The 20009-nt window shown below is 57.3% G+C and overlaps 1 protein-coding gene across 7 annotated transcripts in view; it reads left to right on the top strand.

Moving 5' to 3' along the window:
* Window positions 1-20009, top strand: part of POU2F2 (POU class 2 homeobox 2) — a 77322-nt gene that overhangs the window by 22661 nt on the left and 34652 nt on the right. For 5 of the 7 annotated variants that reach the window (XM_067720050.1, XM_067720054.1, XM_067720053.1 and 2 more), the window contains exon 1: window positions 19856-19901. The exons of 1 other annotated variant lie outside the window; for it this stretch is intronic. In XM_067720050.1, the coding sequence (XP_067576151.1) occupies window positions 19874-19901 (28 nt within the window). In that variant the 5' untranslated portion in view covers window positions 19856-19873. Of the gene's footprint in view, window positions 1-19834; window positions 19902-20009 lie in introns of those variants that run through there. One more of the 7 variants, XM_067720048.1, reaches the window with a different exon arrangement.

Raw genomic sequence — 20009 nt, 5'->3', positions numbered from 1 at the left:
ATCCTTCCTGTCCCCTCCTGCGCGGTTCCATCCCTGGGTTTTCGGTTCTGTTTTGCTGTGGCTCACAGGAGCCCAGAGGGCCGTGGGGAACGCTTGGGCAGCCCTGACTAGTCGCCTGGGGGAGGGGGGAAGCCGTGTGTGTGTGTGTGTGTGTGTGTGTGTGTGTGTGTGTGTGTGTGTGTGTGTGTGTGAGAGAGAGAGAGAGAGAGAGAGAGAAAGCGCTCGAGGTCACTCTGGACTTGGTCTCCCTTCAGCCCCGCTCCAGCTTTGCTGTCTGTCTCTCCTGCATTATCAACTTCCCTCTAGCTGCCTGTCTCTCTGGGTCCCTCTCACCAGCTGTCTCTCACTTTCTCTGTCTCCTCTGCCTGTCCCTCTGTCTTTTATCTCTCTATCTCTCAACCTCATCTCGTTCTCTCACTGTCTTTCTGTTCCTCTGTGTATCGCTCCCATTCTCTCTCTCTCTCTCTCCCCCCCTCTGTTTTCTAGCTCTCCCTGTCTCTGGCCCCGTCCTCTCTTTATCTGCACCTCTTCTCCATGCAGCTCCATCCCTGGCTTTTTGGTTCTGCTGTGTTCTGGTGCTCTCTGTTTCTCTCTCTCCGGTCTCTGTTTCTGTGTGTCTCTCCATCGGGTCCTCCCGTTTGCCCTTTCTCTGCTCTTTTTCTCTGCCTTTGCCTCCTGTGTCTGTCTATGTCTCTTCTGGTCTCTTTCATCTTCTGTCTCTCCCCGTCTGTTCTCTCACACTCTCTGTGTGTCTCTCTTGTCCCTTGTCTCTGCGGGTCTCTGGCTGTCCATCCCTGCCTCTGTGTGTGTGTGTGTGTGTGTGTGTGTGTGTGTGTGTGTGTCGCTCCCCCCTCCCTTCCCCCCTTTTTTTCTGTTTCTAACACCCACACTCACATCCTACCTCAGGAGTAATTGCTTTTGTCTGGGTTGGACTGGACTTGTGGTGGGGGGAGGGTGGGGGGAGCCGGTGGTGCTGGGGGGGTTGGGAGGGACGGAGGTCGCTTGGTGGAGTTGAGGTGGCCTCCTCCAGCGCAGGGGGTGCTGAGGAGCAGAGGTCCGGCCACCCAAGGTGGTTGGGGAAGGGGGCCCTGGGCCCAGCCTGGCAGGGGTCTGGGGCCTCTGGCAGGGAAGGAAGGAAGGCAGACAGGCCCTCACGTTCGGATTTGGAGGCGATGTAGTGATAAAACGGGCTAGCCAGCATCGCAGTGGCAGTCTCGGCCTTGAACCCTCCCCCATTCAGATACCCCCCCAAACCCGAAACCCCATCATATGCACCAAGTCACCACGACACACACGGGGACACGGCCAGAGCCTCCGACCCACTCACGGAAACACACTCGGGTATCGGCACACAGGGACGCCGGAAGTCACACAGATGCATGGGGTGCACACGGGATCTCTGACACTCTCGGAAAGAAAGAGCCTCCAATATGCCAGAGACAAGCACACCTACAGCCACCCACCGACACAGGCACAGAATCCATACACACGGACACCTGGGGACTCGTGTCATGGTTCCCAGACACTCACAGAGCCATCCATGCTCGGATACACGCGGATGGGGGCTCGCACACACACAGCAGAGTTCCTGGAACACAGGAACACGTAGCCGCCACACTGCCTGGGCACCGGGGTCACTGAGATGCTCCCGGGGACACACCCACACTCCCTCGAGGGACAGGCAGATCTGCCTACACATATTTAGACATCATTTGGGGACATCCAGGTTCAGGAGACACTCATGGAAGGACACACACACACACACAGAGCCCCCGAGTCCCCTGGGACACACCCACAGACTCCTGGTCACACAGAGGTGACTCAGTAGCTGAGACACTCGGGGACATACAGTCCCGGAGTCCCACGCAGAGCTGAAGGACTCAAAGTCATGGCCACCCAGGCACACCGGGGACACACCCTACACATATGGCAACTCAGACACCACAGCCCTCCCCTGGAATCTCCTGTCCGATGCCTCACAAGCCCTCCCCGCCTCCCCCCTCGACAGTGCAGTCCAGGCCCTGGGGCGAGGCCAACTTGGAGCTGCCCACAGAGACCCAAGGAGGGGGAGCCAGGGTTCTGGGGGTGGGCAACAGGCTGCCTGGGGGTTGCCCCACTGTTCCTGGCATCCACTCACCCAAGCTTAGTCCAGCCCCCCCAGGCCTTCCCCCGCCCCCACGGGCTCAGGACAATGTCTCCCCAGCCCCCAGGTACCCCCTGCCCACCTCCCAGAGGTCCATCCGTCTCATACCTTCAAAGGGCCCCATCTCCCTGCACTGCTTCCAACTGAGGGGATGCCTGCTTTCTCCCAGGGCGTGTGTCCCTCAGTTTCTCCCAGCCCCTTTACCTGCCAGCGTGACCCCCATCCCCATCTGCTTCCCTCCCCACTCTCATACTCACCCCCTCTCCTGGCTGTTCAACCTCTCAGCCTCCCTAAGCTCTCCTGCTGTAGGGGGGTGGTGCTGGGGGGCCCTAGCCCCTCAGAGGCATGGGTAAGGGGTACACGGGGGTGGGGGGGTGGGGCCTGGGTGCGGCTCCGGGAAAGGGAAGCAAGGCAAGCGGGGGAGAGAGAGAGAGAGAGAGAGGCAGAGGCAGGCAGCCAGCCAGCCGGCTTTATATCCCTGCCGTATTGATCTACCATGTCACAGACCCGGTCGATAGCCAGCCCAGAAAGAGAGGGAGAGAAGGGAGGGGAGGTTTGAGGGAGGGCAGTGGGACCCCCTATAGTCCTTGGCCCATCTGGGGCCCTCTTGGCAGGCCACGGGGACCTGTTCCAGCCGCCCCCCCCCCCCCGCAAAAGAGGCCCGTTGTATCTTCCTCCTCTTCCTCTTGGCTGTGGCCCTCTCCCCGAGAGCCACCTTGGCAGAAGAATCTAAGTGCAGAAGCTGTGCACGTTTCTTTCTCTCTCTAGAGGCTCTTCATCTGTCCCGTGGGCATGGGGAGTGGGGGGCTCACAGCTATCCACTGCCTCAGCTCCCCTTGGCCCTCAGTCGGGGTGGGCAGGTGGGAGGCCCAGAGGCAGTGTCCGGTTAGGTCAAGGACGGACGGAAGCACATCTTCCTTCTTTGCTGTGTGACCTTGGGCGTGCCAGAGAACCTCTCTGAACGCCCTCTTCCAAAGCCATCGCTAGCGCTGGAGGACTCTGTCCACGTTGGTTTTCTGCCCTTTTGGACTTGAAGTTTCACCTCGAAACTGCACCAGGCCAGTGCTAGAGACAGACCACATTTAGAATTTCTTTCTCCTGGTCCGCCCACCCCAGCGGCCTCTCCCTCTCCTCAGCCTCCTCTGCCGTCTCTGAAGAACATTCCACCCCTGCCTACCCCCCACCCCACCCCACCATCTAGGGCTCCTCTGACTGGGCAGGAAGGGAGGGGTGTCTCCCTAGGCAGGAAGGGGAAACGAAGGTGAGGTTCCTCCGGGACAGTGCTGAGAACCCTGGGGCTGTGCCTCTATCCTGGATCCAACCCTGCCTCTGTCTCCTCTCTGGGCCTCAGTTTCCCTCCCACCCCCAAGCTCCAACCCTCCCCAAGCTTCGGTATGGCTCTGGGATCCACAGGGATTGGTACGGAGGGGAGGCAGGGCCAGCCGGAGGGTGAGACCAAGGCCAGAGGGGTGTCTGCTGCCCCTCCCTCAGCCAGGACTGCCTGGGTCCCAGGTGCGTCCCCGCAGCATCCAACTCCCCAGGGCTCCGGCTCTTTGTCTGTCCAGGTCCTCCTCCCCTGCCAGCCCAGCCTCCGAGAGAGGTTGAGGAATCACCTTAGCCTTGACCCGAGGGGGAGGGCAGAGGAGGGGCAGGCAGGCCCCAGCCCCGCCTCCTGCCCACGGCCATCCCCACAACCTCTTTCCTCCCTGCTTCCCCCAGTACCAGGTCACCCCCCACCCCCCCGAGTGTCAGGCCGCTGCTCCCTTTGTTAGGAAGGGGGAGGGGAAAGAGCTGAGCTGAGGGGACGTGGCCTGACCCTCGACCTCTCCCCTTCCCTCCTCCCATCTGGGTCCCCAGGGGCTCAGAGCCCCCTTGACGGACAGTTCTGACCATCAGTCAAATGGCTCTGGGAGTGTGCGGGGGCCAGGTAGGGGGGAGGGGAGGAAGGCCTAGCCAGGGCCCTGAGCCCACCAGAGGGGGTGTCATTTCATGGGTGGGCGAAGGCCCTTAGGATGAGGGGCAGGGGAAGATAGGCACCCGTATCCTGGGGGGAGCCTGATTGGACGGGCGCGGGGGGTGGGTGTGTGGAAGCAAAGTGGGGCTCAGCCCCGGAGCCGGCAGCTCTGGACGCCCTATGGGTTGGGGCCCAGCCTCGGTAGAGGCCTCCACCCTACCCCCACCCGGCCTGCGGCGTTGGGAGTGCAGCGAGTTTTTTAAAAAATTAAAAGAAAAAAAAAATAACAGGAGCAGGAGAAGCTGGGGGAAAAAATATATAAGAAAAAATATAATAAGAACTAAGCGGTGGCTGCAGGAGAGAGAAAGGGCAGGAGGCAAGGAGGGGGGCGCAGGGGGGAGGGCGGCTCGGGCCCTGGTCGCTGCGGAGGCCCGGCCGCCGGTCTCTGCGCTGAGCCCTCCGCGTCCCCCCTGCCGGCCCCCTCCAGCCCCGATCGATCCAGTTTCTTGGCAATAAAGCATTTTTATTGTCAGCTGCCCTGAATGCCAAATGTGAGCCTGGTCCTGCGCCCCCCCTCAACCCGCGTCTTCACCACCCCTCCCCCAGCCCTCCTCCACCCCATCTCCTGCCGGCCCCCCCCACCACACCGCAGAATCAGCCTCGTCCATCACCACGACCCCCTCCTCTCCCGCCTGGTCCACGTCAGCCGCAGTCCTGTACATCCTCGATAATCCACCAGCCCCCTCCCTAGCTAGGCCGCTGGGCACCCTTCCCTAACCCCAAACCCGCAGGCGAGCAGAGAGGTGGTCTCTGGATGCGTGGTGTGGGGGGCGCAGGGGTGGACAGGAGGGTGTCAGGGTGGGCAGGCAGGGAGGTGACGGCCACAGGTTGAGGGAGGCGTGGGCAGAAGTCAGGGGAGCAGAAGGCAGGGGACAAGAACGGGTGGGGGACCCCCGGGGCGCCCCGTCGAGGTCCTCCAGGGTCTGCCCTACCCCTTGCACACGGAACTTGGGCCCCTGCCTCGGTGAGGCAGCTGGGGGCAGGGGAAAGAGATAGGCTGGGGTTGGACACCGCTCCCACGTACCCGCCTCAGCCCCTTCAGGTCTGGGGACCGCGCCACACACCCCGCAGGAGTGCGGGTGTGAGGACCAGATGAGAGGGTGTCGGGGAAACAATTTACAGAAGGTCCTGGTGGCCCTACCCCGCCAGTTCTTCCTCCTCCCACTTTCTGTTCTCTCTTTTTCTCTTTGTCTCTCTTTCCACTTTACCCGTCTCTGTTTCTCTTTCTTTGCGTCTTTCTGTCTCTGTCTCTCCCTGTGTGACTCTCCTGTATTGCTGCCTCTCCCTCCAGGGATTTAAGCATCTCCACATCCCTCTCTGTTCTACCTGCACAGTCCTGGTCATTCCTCCCCTGCACCCCTCTTTCTCTGCCTGGCTGCATGCTTTTCCCTGGAACTTTCTTGTCCTGCCTGTCCCCCCACATGCCCCTCTCACTGCAGTCTCTCTTGGGCTACCTCCCCTCCCAGAGCTGGGGAAATAAACAGAGGCCCAGGTCCTGGGAGAGGCAGCAGAAGGCACAGAGAACAGAGCTCAGCGACTCTTCTCTCTTTCTCTTGGGGGTGCCAGTGTCGGGAGGAGGGCGGCCGGGTCTACACCTGCAGAGATGCAGCTGGAGAACTGGGGCTGGGTCCTGTCTGTCTGCCACAGACTTGCTGTGTGGCTCTGCTCCAGTCACGTGCCTGCTCTGAACGTTGGTTTGCCCCTGAAAAGTGCGCTGCTCAGAGGGCATTTCTGGCCCCTCCTGCGGAAAACCTGTGCCTTGAAGGCCCAGAGTTCTCTGGGGAGGGAGTGGGGGACAGGATCCTTCTGCCAGGGAGCATGGTCACCCCTCCACCCGGGTGCCCCTACCAAGGCATCTCAAGGCTGCAAGCCTGCCCTCTCCCCTTCTCCTGGCAGCTGGGGAAGGTGAAGCCGGAGAGAGCCTAGGGTGCCAAGCTTTTCCCTCTCTGTTTGGGTAGGGGAGTGGCCCCACCAGAATGGTGCTTTAGGGAGCGGCGCAGGGCATGGACTCAAGACCCCAGGGCCACCTCCACTGTCAGCTCTGGAAGGCAGGGGCGGCTTCACTTGTCCCCAGCTCAGTGTCTGCCACATGGATGGTGTTCAGGAGATATGTGTGGAACCAGTGAGGAAGTGAGGAAGGACCCGGGCAACATACAGGTTGGAGAGGAGACAGAGAGAGAGAGAGGGAGATGGCCGGGAGATGGGGCAGAGTTGGGGACAGGGGTGCAGAGATGGGGCAGAGCGGGTGGCGGCGGAAAGAGCAGAGGGATTCAGACACCTGTGGGTTGAATCCATGGGGAGCTGGGGAACACTGCAGAGGAGGAGGATTCTGAGATGACCCCAGGTCTCCTTGCCAAGCGGCCACCCTTCCCCGAGGACTCAGCGACCCACCCGTCAACGAATCCCTGCATTCGCGCTGCACCCGCATCCCCCCACCCCTCGGGTCTCACAGCGACCCCTTTGCCAAGGGGGGTAAAGAGCTCGGTGTTGGATCCCTCTGGCACATGGGAAGGGGCAGTTTGTTTAAAAGGTGATGTACGTACACATGTACCTACTCACATGTCACGTGCTTGCTTATGCCTAAAACAGTTCTCACTTCTCACCTTTATGAGTTATTTGGTATTATCTTCAGATTATAGTTTTCCAACTAACAGAAGAGAGAAGGGTCCCTGTGGGCTGTGTAGGGAAGACCGGGCCCCGCTGAGCTGGAGCCGGCCTGGGCCCTGGGACGGCGACGAGGTTAGCCGGTGACTGAGGTGTGAGGGATTCTGGCCAAGGCCTAGGAAACCTGGAAGGAAGGAAGGGTTCTGGTAGAGTAGAGAGGGGAAGGAGATCAGGAGACCTCCACAGCCTCCCTCTTCCCTCCTCAACAGCCAGGTGCAGACTTGGGAGGCCCTTTCTGTCTGGTTCCAGACGCCCCTCATTTGAGAGGTCCTTTCTGGTGACCCTCTCTCCACCGGCTTCTCATCGTCTCCCTGATGTGCCCCGAACCTTTGCTCACGCTGTTCCCGCACATGGAAGATTAACAAGGTCGCAGCTGCTCACGGACCGCTCACTGCATGCTAAGCGCTCGACCGTTGGGCTCTTGCCGAATCCCCCGGCCACCCTAAGGGGTAGGCGTGATCATTATTTCCATTTCGCAGACGGGGACACTGAGGCTTGGGGAAGGGAAGTGGCTCACCCAAGATCACCAGCCAGTGACTGGCAGAGCCAGGACTGCCATTCAGGCCCTCTGCGTTGGTCCAACCCACAAATGGTTGTCAAGAACCAAGAGAACTTCCCTGGTGGTCCAGTGGTTAGGACTCCGCGCTTCCGCCGTGGGGGCACGGGTTCGATCCCTGGTTGGGGAACTAAGATCTCGCATGCCACTAGGCATGGAAAAAAACAAAACAAAACACTGCAAGGGGTCAAGTTTTGTTGGAGGTGCATGGGAAACGTGACTGCCTCGCTGTGAGGGGTTCAAATCCCAGCTCTGCCATGGACTTGCTGTGACACTGTGGGAAGGTGGTTCTCCTCTCTGAACTTTGATTTCCTCCTCTGGGTCAGTGCCACCATCTCATAGGAGACAGTGAACAAGGAGACGTAAAATGTCTGGCAGATAAAGTTACTTGAAAAATGGCCATGCCCTCCTCTCTTGTTCTTCTCTAATTCTGGCCCATCCTTGAGGTTCCAGCTCTTGCGAGCTTTGATATTTGAAGAGCATTTTCCCCAAAGCACCGTCAATATTCATCGTCTCTTGGGATCCTCACCACCTCACTACCTGTAAAGAAGGCATTATTATCTTTTTTTCTTTAATATTTATTTATTTACTTATTTGGTTGCACTGGGTGTTAGTTGCAGCAGGCGGGCTCCTTAGTTGTGGCACATGGGCTCCTTAGTTGTGGCATGCGAACTCTTAGTTGCGGCATGCATGTGGGATCTAGGTCCCTGACCAGGGATCGAACCCAGGCCCCCCGCACTGGGAGCACGGAGTCTTATCCACTGCGCCACCAGGGAAGTCCTGAGGCATTATTATCTTGATTTGACAGAAGTGGAAACTGAGGCTCAGAAGACTCAAGTCCTCTGCCTCGGGTCCTTGTCCCCATAAACAATTCATTTGTCTGAGCACTTGCTGTGTGCCGGCCCCTGTATTGGGCACTGGAGATAAAGAAGTGAACAAAACTGGCGCAGCTGACGTCCACGGAGCCGACAAACTAAGAGGAGATGCAGATCTTTAAGTGTAAATATCGATTAAATGCAAAATGAGAAATTGCGATCAAGTCCCCTAAAGGAGAGACAAGAATAGGGAGCCAACACAGAGATGGAAAGACATTTAAGCTGAGCCTTGAAAGATGAGTAGGATTTAACCAGGCAGGGAGCATTCGAGGCAGAGGGACCGGCACATGCAAAGGGCCTAGGGTAGGAAAGAACTTGGTCTGAGGAGGTGGCGAGGCTCAGAGCAGGGTAGGTGAAGGGGAGAGTGGGGTGGGGGGGAGAGAGGAGGCCTGTCAGCAGAGGCCAGATCACACAGGACTCTGTAGGCTGGATTAAGGGGTTTGTTTTTGTTTTTTTGGCCGCTGTGCAGCTTGCGGGATCCTAGTTCCCTGACCAGGGATTGAACCCGAGCCCTCGGCAGTAAAAGCGCGGAGTCCTAACCACTGGACCGCCAGGGAGTTCCCGGACTAAGGGGTTTGGGTTTTATTCCCCAAAGCAGGGAGGCCCCTGAAAAGTCTGAAGCAAGGGAGCGACACGGCCTGATTGTTTCAGAAAGACCCTCTCCGGGTGTGGGGAGCAGACGAGACTATCAGGGTCAGGTGTGGAAGCACAGAGACCTGCAGAGAGGAGGCTGCTGATGTCACTGGGGCCGGAGATGGTGGTGGCCTGGGGAGTGGAGGAATCAGGGAGAACCTTCGGAATTGTGCCGACATCAAGGCCCAGAGAAGTGAGGTTGCCAATCCAAGGTCATGCAGCTGGTCAGGCAGAGCGAGGGTCTGACCCTGCACACACCTGGGATTTCCCCTCACCGGACAGGTGCTGCTTTGCCTCTGGGGAAATCTCTGGGAGGCAGAGCCCTGGGTTCTATCTATTTGGTGTTCTCCACACAAACCTCAAAGTGCCTGGTGTTTTTGGCACTGAGAAGAAGTCCATTGTCAGAAAGAGGTCATGCGTGAAGGTAAGGGAGAGGCCTTTCCTGGAGAGGCTCCACGAAGGAGGTGAGCAGGGAATGAGCGGGTCTGAAGGTATGTGAGCTTGGAGAAGTGACCAGGGCCCCGGGGACACCGTTCAGCGTGCAGCCCAGACTTGCTGTGACTCAGGGTGGGCCAGCAATGTGAAAGCTTTTAGGGAACGGCTCACGTTGGCAGGAGGCCGTCATGGGTCAGGGATGGGAGCACATGGATGTCTCAGGCGGCAAGCCCAGGTCCAAGTCCCGTGTTTCCTGCTGAGCCAAAGGGAAGAGGCCCACAGGGGTCTGGGGTTGAAGTGGAGTCCACTTGCCTGGATGCTAATCCTGGTTCCATCTGTGGGGTCCCAGGCAAATGATTCAACCTTGCAGAGCATCAGTTCTTTCATCTGTAAAATGGGCATGGTGACAATCGTTCTCTTGTCGAGTGTGGAAGACATTCAATGAAAAGATGCATGCAAAGTGTTTCTAACCGTAGTTCAGGGTTTCTCTTTTAACTGTCTAAAGCAGAACTAGATTCCCTGTCCCTGAGCTCTTCCAGGAGCTTGTCGCCATCTCAGTAAATGTTTATCACACCAAAAACCTACCCTTCTCCCGAGAGCCCTCACTTTCTTTCAAGTGTCCAGAGCTCAGAGTTTGCTTCCATGATGGCAGGGACTATGTCTCATATGGTCTGAGTCAACCTGATTCCGTCAAGTTAAACTCCTCTGAATAAATGTTTGGGGGAACAGGGCCCTCTGGGGATGTTGCCCAGAGACCGCGCAATTCCGGAAGAGGCACAGAGAGGTTGAGTGGCTTGCTTGAGGTCACACAGCAAGGGCTCGGCAGGCTCCACAGAGGCTGAGAGGGGCCAGGCCACTTCTCATGTGTGAGCCTCCCAGTATGCTCAGAATGAAAGAAGGCCAAAATGGAGTTACAGGCTGTGCTCTAAGCAACGACAACAAAATGCCGCACTGACTGATATTTACAAGGTCATTGCAGGATTCATTAAAACAAAATTCAGAGCGTCCTACAGGTGATGTGGTCTGGCAGTGGCACCCAACTGTGAAATCAAAAATGCACATCTCATTTAACGAGGCCCTTCATGAATAGAATACCTGGGCCACATGACACCCCTGCCCACCCACTCCCATGCCTCCCTGAGCCCTGCAGCTGGGACCTAACCACCTGTTATGTGACTTCAAAGGTGACACCTTGTCCATCATCCTCAGTTGCTTTTGCAGAGATGCAGGCGGCCCAGGACCGCTCCTATTTTCGAGGGGACGCCTACGATCAGTGTAACACGGGCAGTGTGCCTGGTGGTAAGGAGAGCTGGGCTCTGCAATTGGCCTGCTGGCTCTGACCCACCTCAGGGTGCTCCTCTGAAAAGCTAGGAGATAATAACAGCACCTGCTTAATTGGATCGTTGGGAAGATGCCAAGACATGATGCACGGAGCACGTGGCTACACAGAGCAGGTGCCAGCTAGCTGCTCTTATAACTTATGATAATCGTGGGACCATCAAGGAGCCGGGGAGCGGGGAAGGAGGAGTGCATAGAGGTTTGAGAATCCTCGAGGGCGTGGCCAAGGCTGATGTGCCCGGCGTCCCCACGTCTTGGCACAGGGTCCGGCACAGCGGGCCATCTGTGCAGGTGTAGGATTGAATCATCTTGAAGAGGCTCTGGCCAGGCTGAGCAGGGGGTGGGAACACCGGGGAGGACAGGGGAGCTCAGCGGAGGGCCTGGCCTTTGATTTCTTCTCCACCTGCTTGTGAGGCCAGGTGGGCGCTCCCGTGATCTTTCTTTTGCATGGTGCCCCTTAACTTCTCCTTTAGCAAACGGATCCTCCTAGGTGTCGAGTACAGGGGACACAGCGGTGCACACGTCAGGCACGAATCAGTGTGACTATTGTCACAGTTCTAATCTGAATGTCGAGTGGTGGCTTCACATGAACACATTATTAAAAATAAATAAAATAAATAAGCAAATAAATAATGGAAGAGGGCTCTTCCCAGGCCAGTGATGGGAGTATGACGGGAACCGGGGATTATGATTAATGCAATTTTGTGCACCTGCGGCCCTTTTAAAAAGGAGGATAAAACCGAACAGGACAGACACGCTCTCTGTCCTCCCAGCGTGAACATTCAAGTGGGGGAAGATGGATGATAAACAAGCACATTAACACATGGAAACGCGAATGTTAGTGACAGGTGCTGGAAGAAAATTCTACCTGGTGAAGGATGAAGAGCGATGAGGAGGGGAAAGACCGTGTGAGGTGGGATGATCAAAAGACTCCTGTGTGGAGAGGACGTGTCAGCGGGCGTCTGGAATAAGTGAGGGCACGCACCACGGGCATATCTGGGGAAAGATGGTACCAGGCCAGCGGCAAGAGCAAATGTCCTGAGTCACATCAGAGCTTGGGCTGCAGGAACAGAAAGCCAGTCTGGAGGAAGTGAGGGAGCGGTGAGGAGTGCTGGGAGGTGACATATTAGCGGCAGGCAGTGGCCGATTAGGATGAGGCGCCTTGAAGCTGTCTTACTTGGCTGGTCTCCCTGAGGCTTCCCAGGCTTTGGCCGTTAGTACCCTGGACAGCGGCCTCGGCCCCCGCAGAGCTCTTGCAACCGGGGCACACCCTAACATCGGCTTCTGGGCGTGAATTGGGGGTGGGGAGCAGATGATACTGCAACGCGTGCGAATTGGCCTCTGCCTGCAGGAAGCACAGTTGTAAAGGAAAGAGTCATAAATGTACATTTTAATCAGTCTTTAATCAGTCTTTAATCAGTCTGTGCGAGCCAGAGCCCAGGAACCCCCCACCCCTGTGACCCTTTTCAAACCTTCCCTATCGCCCCCTCCCTGCTGGAGGTAACCTCTGTCCTCACTTTGGGGGATAATCATTCCTTTTCTTTTCTTTGCAGTTAGCTACCTGTAACTCACTTAATATATTCTAATTTTATTTAAAAACGGAATATAGGGAACTTCCCTGGTGGCGCAGTGGTGAAGAATCCGCCTGCCAATGCAGGGGACGCGGGTTCGATCCCTGGTCCGGGAAGATCCCATATGCCGCGGAGCAACTAAGCCCGTGTGCCACAACTACTGAGCCTGTGTTCTAGAGCCCGCCAGCCACAACTACTGAAGCTCACGCACTCTAGGGCCTGCGTGCTGCAACTACTGAAGCCTGCGTGCCTAAAGCCCAGCTCTGTGACAAGACAAGCCACTGCAATGAGAAGCCCGCGCACCGCAACGAAGAGTAGCCCCCGCTCTCCGCAACTAGAGAAAGCCCATGTGCAGCACCGAAGACCCAACGTAGACAAAACAAACAAACAAAAAAACCTGAATACAATCTCATTCTGAAAACCAAAAGCATAACAGAAAATGTTAAAATCCCATTTGAGTCCCTTCTGCTTTCCCAGTCCTGGTCCCCTCACCAAAGGTAGCTGTCATTAATTAGTTACCCCCCGGACCTTTTCCTCTGCATTTGTCAATACCTGTGCACCCACAGAAAATACATAGTGGTTTTGGTATGTGTTTTACATAAGTGATATTAAGTTGTATAAATCATTCTACAACTTGCCTTTTCATTCAGCAGTGTCTTGGAGAACTTTCCATGTCCTTTATCCATAGATCAGTTCCATTATCTTTCATGATCCCATCCCATTCCTGAGTATGACTATGCTACAGTTTATCTAGCCACTGTCCTATTGGTGGCATCTGATTTTCTCTACCTCAAACCTTGATGTGATAAACACTTTGTGAACTTTTTGAACTTGTGCATGGTGGTATTATATTTAAGATTAATGAAAATAAGGTCCTACAGTATAGCACAGGGAACTATTTTTTTAAAAAGATTAATGAAGTTCCTATCAGCCCATGTCACTGCCCCCATTTCACAGATGAGGAGCATGAGGCTCAGAGAGGTGAAGTCACTTGCCCAGGGTCACACAGCAAGTGAATGGACGAACCAGTTTCCAAACTCTCAGATGTTTGACTCCCAGATCAGTGCTTATATGCACCCATACAGATATCACTGTCTGCCGGGGCAGATGTCCTCATTCAACTGGGCCTATATGCAGACCAGTGCTGGGCTCCACTCCACAAAAATGAATCAAACCCCACCTTGCCCTCCAGCCCTGCCCTGTGGGGGCAGCCTCACTGGGAAGGAATTTCAATGCAGTATGATTAGTGCTAATCCCAGGATGCTGCCTGAGCTGTGGGAAGACTGAGGCCATTACTGTTAATTGGGCCTCCGGTGGAGCCAGAAAAGACTTCCAGAGAGGGGAGATTTGAGCAGAGGCAGTAGCGGTGAGTACAGTAGAGGTGGCAAACACAGGAAGCATGGAGGATGGGCACGTAGGGGAACCCAAGTTGTTGAACCGAGGAAGAAGGTGAGCTCTGGGGGCAATATGCCTGTGGAGGTTGGCAGAGGCCCACATCCACTTGAGCCTGGAAAGCCAGCCTTGGATTTCATTCTGTGGGCTGTGGGAGCCTGGAAGGATCTATTCATTCAACAAATAGGATTTGGAAATTCCCTGGTGGTCCAGTGCTTAGGGCTTTGCGCTTCCACTGCAGGGGGCCTGGGTTCAATCCCTGGCCAGGGAACTGAGATCCTGCATGCTGTGAAGCCAAAAGTAAATCAATAAATACACAGTTTTTAAAAACACACAAATAGGATTCAAGCACCTAGTCTGTGCCAGGCATTATTTCAGAAGGGAATCCCACAGGAAACAAGACAAGAAAGGACTGCTTTCAGAGGGCTTACAGTTCAGAGCGGGACACAGACAGTAAAGCAAGTCGACAGTAGCCGAGTTCCAGAGACAGCGACGAAGAAAGTAAAACTGGCTGTTGGCGTGGAGAGTGGCTCAGGGAGGGCCTCTCAGAGGACGCAGCCTTTGAACTAAGTCCTGAAGGATCAGAGGAAAGGGACGAGCTAGGGAACAGTGTTCTAGGGCAGGAGTCAGCAAGGTCAAGGGCCCCAGGATGGGGGCAGACTTGGCCTTCTCCAGTGTGGCTGGCGCGCTGTGCTCTGGTAGGGAGAGGTGACGTCCTGCAGGGGCCTGGAGGCCGTGGTGAGGGGGCTGGGCTTTCCTGGAGGCTGCAGGGAAGTTACTGGAGGGCTTCTGGACCACGGTGAGGGCTCTTGAATTTCAGCCTTTGGACAGCTCCTTGCGCTGGGAGGACAGAAGTGGCTGTGAGCCTGCAGAGGCGGTGCTGGGCGAGTGGGAGATCTGGGCTGGAGTCGAGGGTGCGGCCTGGGGGTGGGTGGCGGCTCCTGCGCCGAGGGGCAGAGCCTCATCAGGGGAGTCCCAGGGCCAGCCACCTTCTTCTTTGGCTTCTTCGGATGCCCTGGTGGGTTTGTGGTGATGAGGCCAAAGACCCTGTTCTCCGACAGCCTGCGGTCTGAGACGCGTACAGGCCAAGGTGGGGAGCACAGGCTTTGGGGTCAGGGAGACTCTGGGTCTGCCTCCGTCTAGCTGTGTGGCCGTGGCCTTTAGTGGATCCAGCAGTCCGTCCTGTGTTCATTTCTTTCAAGCCCCAGAATGTTAGCGCTGGAAGGAGTCTTCAAGTTCTCCTCCAAGCCCACCTCCCACTTTCAGATACGGAAACTGAGACCCAGACAGTGCAGAGGGCTGGCCCTAGGTCACCAAGTGGCCTGTTTCTGTGTGGGGACCTGGTTGGTCTTCTCACTTTTACCTTCTTTGAGCCGTACCGTGCTGCTTCTTGATTTCTTCTCGCTTGAGGTGAATTCCTGCGATCGCTGGTGGGTCTGGGAAACTGGTGGTGGGCAGGAGATGCGTGAGGAGTGTTTCTGTCAATGTGAATTTATTCAGATCTGTTAGCTTCCTGGTCCACAGACCCTGCTGATCTCCGCCCCACCCCCACCCCAGCACTGACCTAAGTATCTTCCCTTACTCTGCTCCCGTGTTCCTGCTGTCCAACAGTGATGGCCTGAGCGCCCACCCAGACACCTCACTCAGCTGCCCGCCTGCAGATTCACTAAAGTTCTCTAGACTCTCCCTTGAATTTGTACGCTCATCTGCATCCTCATGGCCCCATTCTCTCTTGTTTTCTGGACCACTGTCCCAGCCTCCCCTCTGGCCCTCCTGCCTCCAACTTCTTCCCACCAGCCTGGTCTCACACCAGTCCCCGGTGGATCTCCCTTACACAGACTGTCTGCTGAAAATCCTTCCACCTACAACATCAAATCCAGCCTCAAGTCGGATGGATAGCACCCTTCCTGGATCTTTCTCACCCAAGCTTGAGCCCTCCCAATCTTTCTATGGCAGGAAAGGCCCTTCTATGTCTTGGGCTTCACCTTTGACTAGAGTTTTTCGGATGTTTACTGAGCCAGTGATGGAATCTCAGAAAACTTTCATCAACTCCAGTCTTCCCCTCGGACTGTAAGCTCCTTGAGGGCAGGTGTGTGTCAGATCCAGCTCATCTCTAGGTCCTCAGCCCCCAGCCCACGGCTTGGCAATAAGGGACACGTAGGAAATGTTTGAATTGAAAGAACTAGGGAAGCGTTGGCCCACCTTCAGCCAGGAGCTGGTGGATCAGGGGTCCAGCACTTGCTGAATACGAAGAACAGGCTGAGGGCTGTGGGGGTTGGGCTGTGGGCAGATTCCGGTGTTCCCGAGTGAGCAGGGAGTGGCTGCCAGCTGACCACTGGAGGATGCGGCGCACGCAGAGCTCTAAGCAGACCCGTGGCAGAGTGGAGAACGAGCGAGCTGTGGGGAGGACAGGGCGGGGTTTGAATCCTGACTGCACCACTCACGTGGGACAAGTGACTTCAACTCTTTGAGCTCTAATTTTTTTTTTTTTTTTTGCGGTACGCGGGCCTCTCACTGTTGTGGCCTCTCCCGTTGCGGAGCACAGGCTCCGGACGCGCAGGCTCAGCGGCCATGGCTCACGGGCCCAGCCGCTCTGCGGCATGTGGGATCTTCCCGGACCGGGGCACGAACCCGTGTCCCCTGCGTCGGCAGGCGGACCCTCCACCACTGCGCCACCGGGGAGGCCCTGAGCTCTAATTTGTCAGTGGAAGGGGAATAATAACAGACCGTACTTCCTCGGGTCGTCGTGAGGATTAGATATAACTTAGTGGCCCAACTAGCACAGAATAGATAGTTATGCTGCTGCTTTTGATGATGACGGTGACGATGGAGAAGAAGAAACATTTTAAGTCCCTGGATGCTGGGCGCTCCTAAGCAGAACATCGGGTGGTTATAGCTTGGTCTTGACTTAGGGCCACTGGAGAAGCAGTTCTGAGGGCAGGGCTGAGGATGAAGCAGGGGTGTAAACAGGAAATGAAGGCTCAAGCCCAGAAATGAGGAAGAGGCGGACAGGCAGTGCCAGGGCAGGCCAGGCCGGGTTTGATTCCATAGTATCAGAGGCCTGTTGGAGGGTTGCATGGCCCTGCTGTAGGACCAACCAGATATATTTTCATCTGTGTGTCTGTCTGCCACCCCTCATCCTGCTTTCCTATGTGTTTGGGTCCCTAAGCCTTTCCCCGACCCCCCTACTCCCTAGAGGCTGCCCTCACCTGAGCTCTGCTGAAGGCTGAATGCTAAGATGCAAAGGGAGGTTGATGTCGATGAATTTTAGGTTCAAGTTCATCTTCTGGCCCAGTTGGCGACTCACAGGCAACCCAGTCTCCTTACCTCCTGCCAAGCTGGGGGTCTGAGGGGCCTCTCTGAGCTCCCACGTGTTACAGCCCTGCAGATGAGGCAGCACTTTGGGGAAACGCTACTTGTGTCCCCACGCAGAGCGAGGATGCAGCCGGGGGCTGAGTGGAGACGCCGCCAGACACCGCCGGATGCAGAAAGAGGCTGGGGAACCAAGCCACAGAGAGGGTCCCCAGGGGCGGCCGAGAGGAAGAGGCCATGGCTGGGGGCCCTGAGGGGTGAAGAATCCAACTCTGCTGTCCCCGGTGGGCTGGCTGCTCCCCCCCCACAACTCCCCGCCGGGCCCCCAGGGGACCTCGCTCTAATAATGTATTTGATCGACTCGCTGGCCGCGTACAAGCGATTATTGTCTTGTCGGGAGTCAAACGTATCGATCCGGTGAGAAATATGAGCGGAGCAATGGGGCCCGTGTGTCAGTTACCAGCCCCGCTGGCCCTGGGGAGCCCCCTACGTCTCCTTTAATTACCGCCCAGCCCTGAGCCCAGCCTGGCCTCCCCTGTGCTGCCTCCCTCCCAGGCTCCCTGCACCCCTAGTGGCCCCCGCTACTCCCCAGCTCCCAGGCCCTACCTGCCTTGCTCAGCATGGCCTGAGGCTTCTTCTCCAGCTGAGAGGCCACCATCTCTCCTGCCCAGGCCTCCCCGTTCCTGGCTGCCAGGCCCTACCCGCCCAGTGTGGCCCAGACTCTGCCCCTCTGTCCTCTCTTGGGCAGGTGGAAGTCTCAGGCCCATCCTTCTTCAAGATGCCCTGACTCCAGCTCAGGGACTCAGTTCTGGTCTGCCACAGGCAATAATAGTGGAGCCAGCATGGGAGGCAAGAGGGGTGGGGTGATTTCATCCCACGGGGAAGCGTGTAAGGCTTTCGCCAGCTCTGCCACTCAGCTGCAGACCTGGGAGGACGGCACCGGAAATGGGTGGTGCTTCTCTCCCCGCTTTGGGTTATGTCCCAGAGCTCGCTCCTGACGTGGATGATGTTGACCATGTCTAGGGTGGAGCATGGGGGTGTTTTGGTGGGGTTTTTCTCCACCCACACCCCGCTATAATGTCCTTATTACCCTCATTTCCAAGTCCCCCAAAACATAAATCCTAAATCAAAACTGAGCTTACTGGGCAATGCAACTTCAAGACAAGGCCCCCAGTACCACTGCCACCAGACTGCTTCCAAGGAGACCCTCCGGCATAAAAACCCTGCATCTGAGAGAGCGAGAGAGAGAGTGGGAAAGAGGTGGACCAGGAGGCAGGAGGTCTGAGTTGCAGCCCAGCTGATGCTGTATGGTCTCTGGATCTCCTCAGTGAAATGGCCTTTACAGTATGGAATCTTGTGGAGTGTAGCTAGAGGGGGAACTGCCCCCTCTGTGTGCAGATGTGAGAACCGCAGTCATTCCCCCCCGTGGAGTGGGTCTGCCTGCCTGGGCATCTCTGGGTGCACAGGGCCCGTGTACAGGCAGAAAGGCACTCACGAAGGTCTGCCTGTGTGTTATATCGTGCGTGAGTGTGCGTGGGTGTGAATGTGGGCACACATGGCCAGGAGGTATGCCTGGGCATACTTGGGAAGATGTGTCCTTGTGCCCGTGTGTCCGCGTGACGGAGCACAGGAGGGGGATCTGTACACGGGAGCGTTGGTGTTAGGGCCTGTGCGCAGAGGAGTGTTTCCGTGTGTCTGGATGTGCACACGTGTGTGTGAAGTGCAGGGGTCCATGTGTAGAAATACTTGAGCGTGTGTATGAGAGTCCAGGCGTCCGTGCGCGCGCGCGTGGTTTGGGGGTCCCTTAGCGTGGGGCGCAGCGAGTCCTGCAGGGCCCGCAGCGGGCAGGTGGGTTGTTTGGAGGCTCCAGGCGGCCCTGCAGCCTCGGACCGGGCGCGGGGAGGAGGAAGAGGGCAGCGGGCTCGGCCGCGCCTTTGTCTGCGCCGTCGTGGGCCGGGAGTCCGGCGCCTTTGTGTGACCCTCGCAGGTGTGCGCGCGGGGGCGGGGAAGGGGACTGGGAGCGGCGGGAGGGGCTCCCTCCTCCGCAACCGGCCCCGCCCTCTGGCCCATTGGCTGGGCGCTGCCGGCCTCTGGCGGGCGCGGAGGGAACAGCTGGTCCGGGAGCGCCGCAGCGCGAAGGGCCAGCCAGCAGCCCCGGGACCGCGTACTTCCCTCCGCCCCAGCCACCTACGGCGCCCGCATTTGCCCCCTGGCAAACCTCTTGCTGCTCCAGGGCAAGGCCAGGACCTGCCGCCGGTCCTACCACTGTCCACGGGTACCGATTCTCCCAGTGGTGGCCCCGGACGCCTCACCTGCGGGCAGATGCACGGTTGGGTTCCCGACTCCCCACAGCCTGCGGAAACCTAACGCGAACGCCTCCTGCTGCCCTGCTTCTTGGCTTCAGCGTTTCTTGGCTCTGGGCCCTTGGGGAGGCCACCTCACTTCTCTGGTCCTCAGTCTTTTTGTCTGTAAAATGGGGCAAACAGTGAGCGCCTCCAGAGATGATGCTTGTTAAATGCGAGGTGCAGGGGGCCTAGCATTGGGAAAGCCCCCCTCCCCCCACCCCAAACTCCTAGCCAGTGTTTTAGTGGTGTTGTTACGGATCCATCTTCTCTCCCAGACCCACATGCCCTGTTCCAGATGTGCTGGCAAGGTGGAGGCGGCACAAGGGCTAGGGGCACCTTCTGGGGGCACAGCTGTAGGAGTCAGCTCTTCCAGCCTGCTCGCACTCTACGCCACTACCCGCACTTCCCCAACACACACGCATGATTTGGGGTCCGCTGCCTGCTGGGGTGGGCCTTCGGGCACGGGTATTTTCCCTTCCGAAGGGGGCGGGCCCTGTGGTTTCCTCCCTGGGTGACTTCCGGCGGAGAGGGCTTGGCCCCCAGAGAGGGCGGGGAGATGGCACAGTCGTCCCCCCAGCCCTGCGGGGCAGGCAGCATGGTTCACTCCAGCATGGGGGCTCCAGGTAAGGGGCCCCAGCACTGGCAGCACCGTGGGGCTCGTCCTGCCGGCCGGTTGCGGGCCCGCCCTGCCCCTCCTCTTCAGCTGTCTCCTTTGCCCTTTGACTCTGTAC

Source organism: Pseudorca crassidens, chromosome 20 (assembly GCF_039906515.1).
Source record: "Pseudorca crassidens isolate mPseCra1 chromosome 20, mPseCra1.hap1, whole genome shotgun sequence".
NCBI lineage: Eukaryota > Metazoa > Chordata > Mammalia > Artiodactyla > Delphinidae > Pseudorca > Pseudorca crassidens.
The sequence above is the reverse complement of the archived record's forward strand: the minus strand, read 5'-3'. Positions and strand labels throughout refer to the sequence as shown.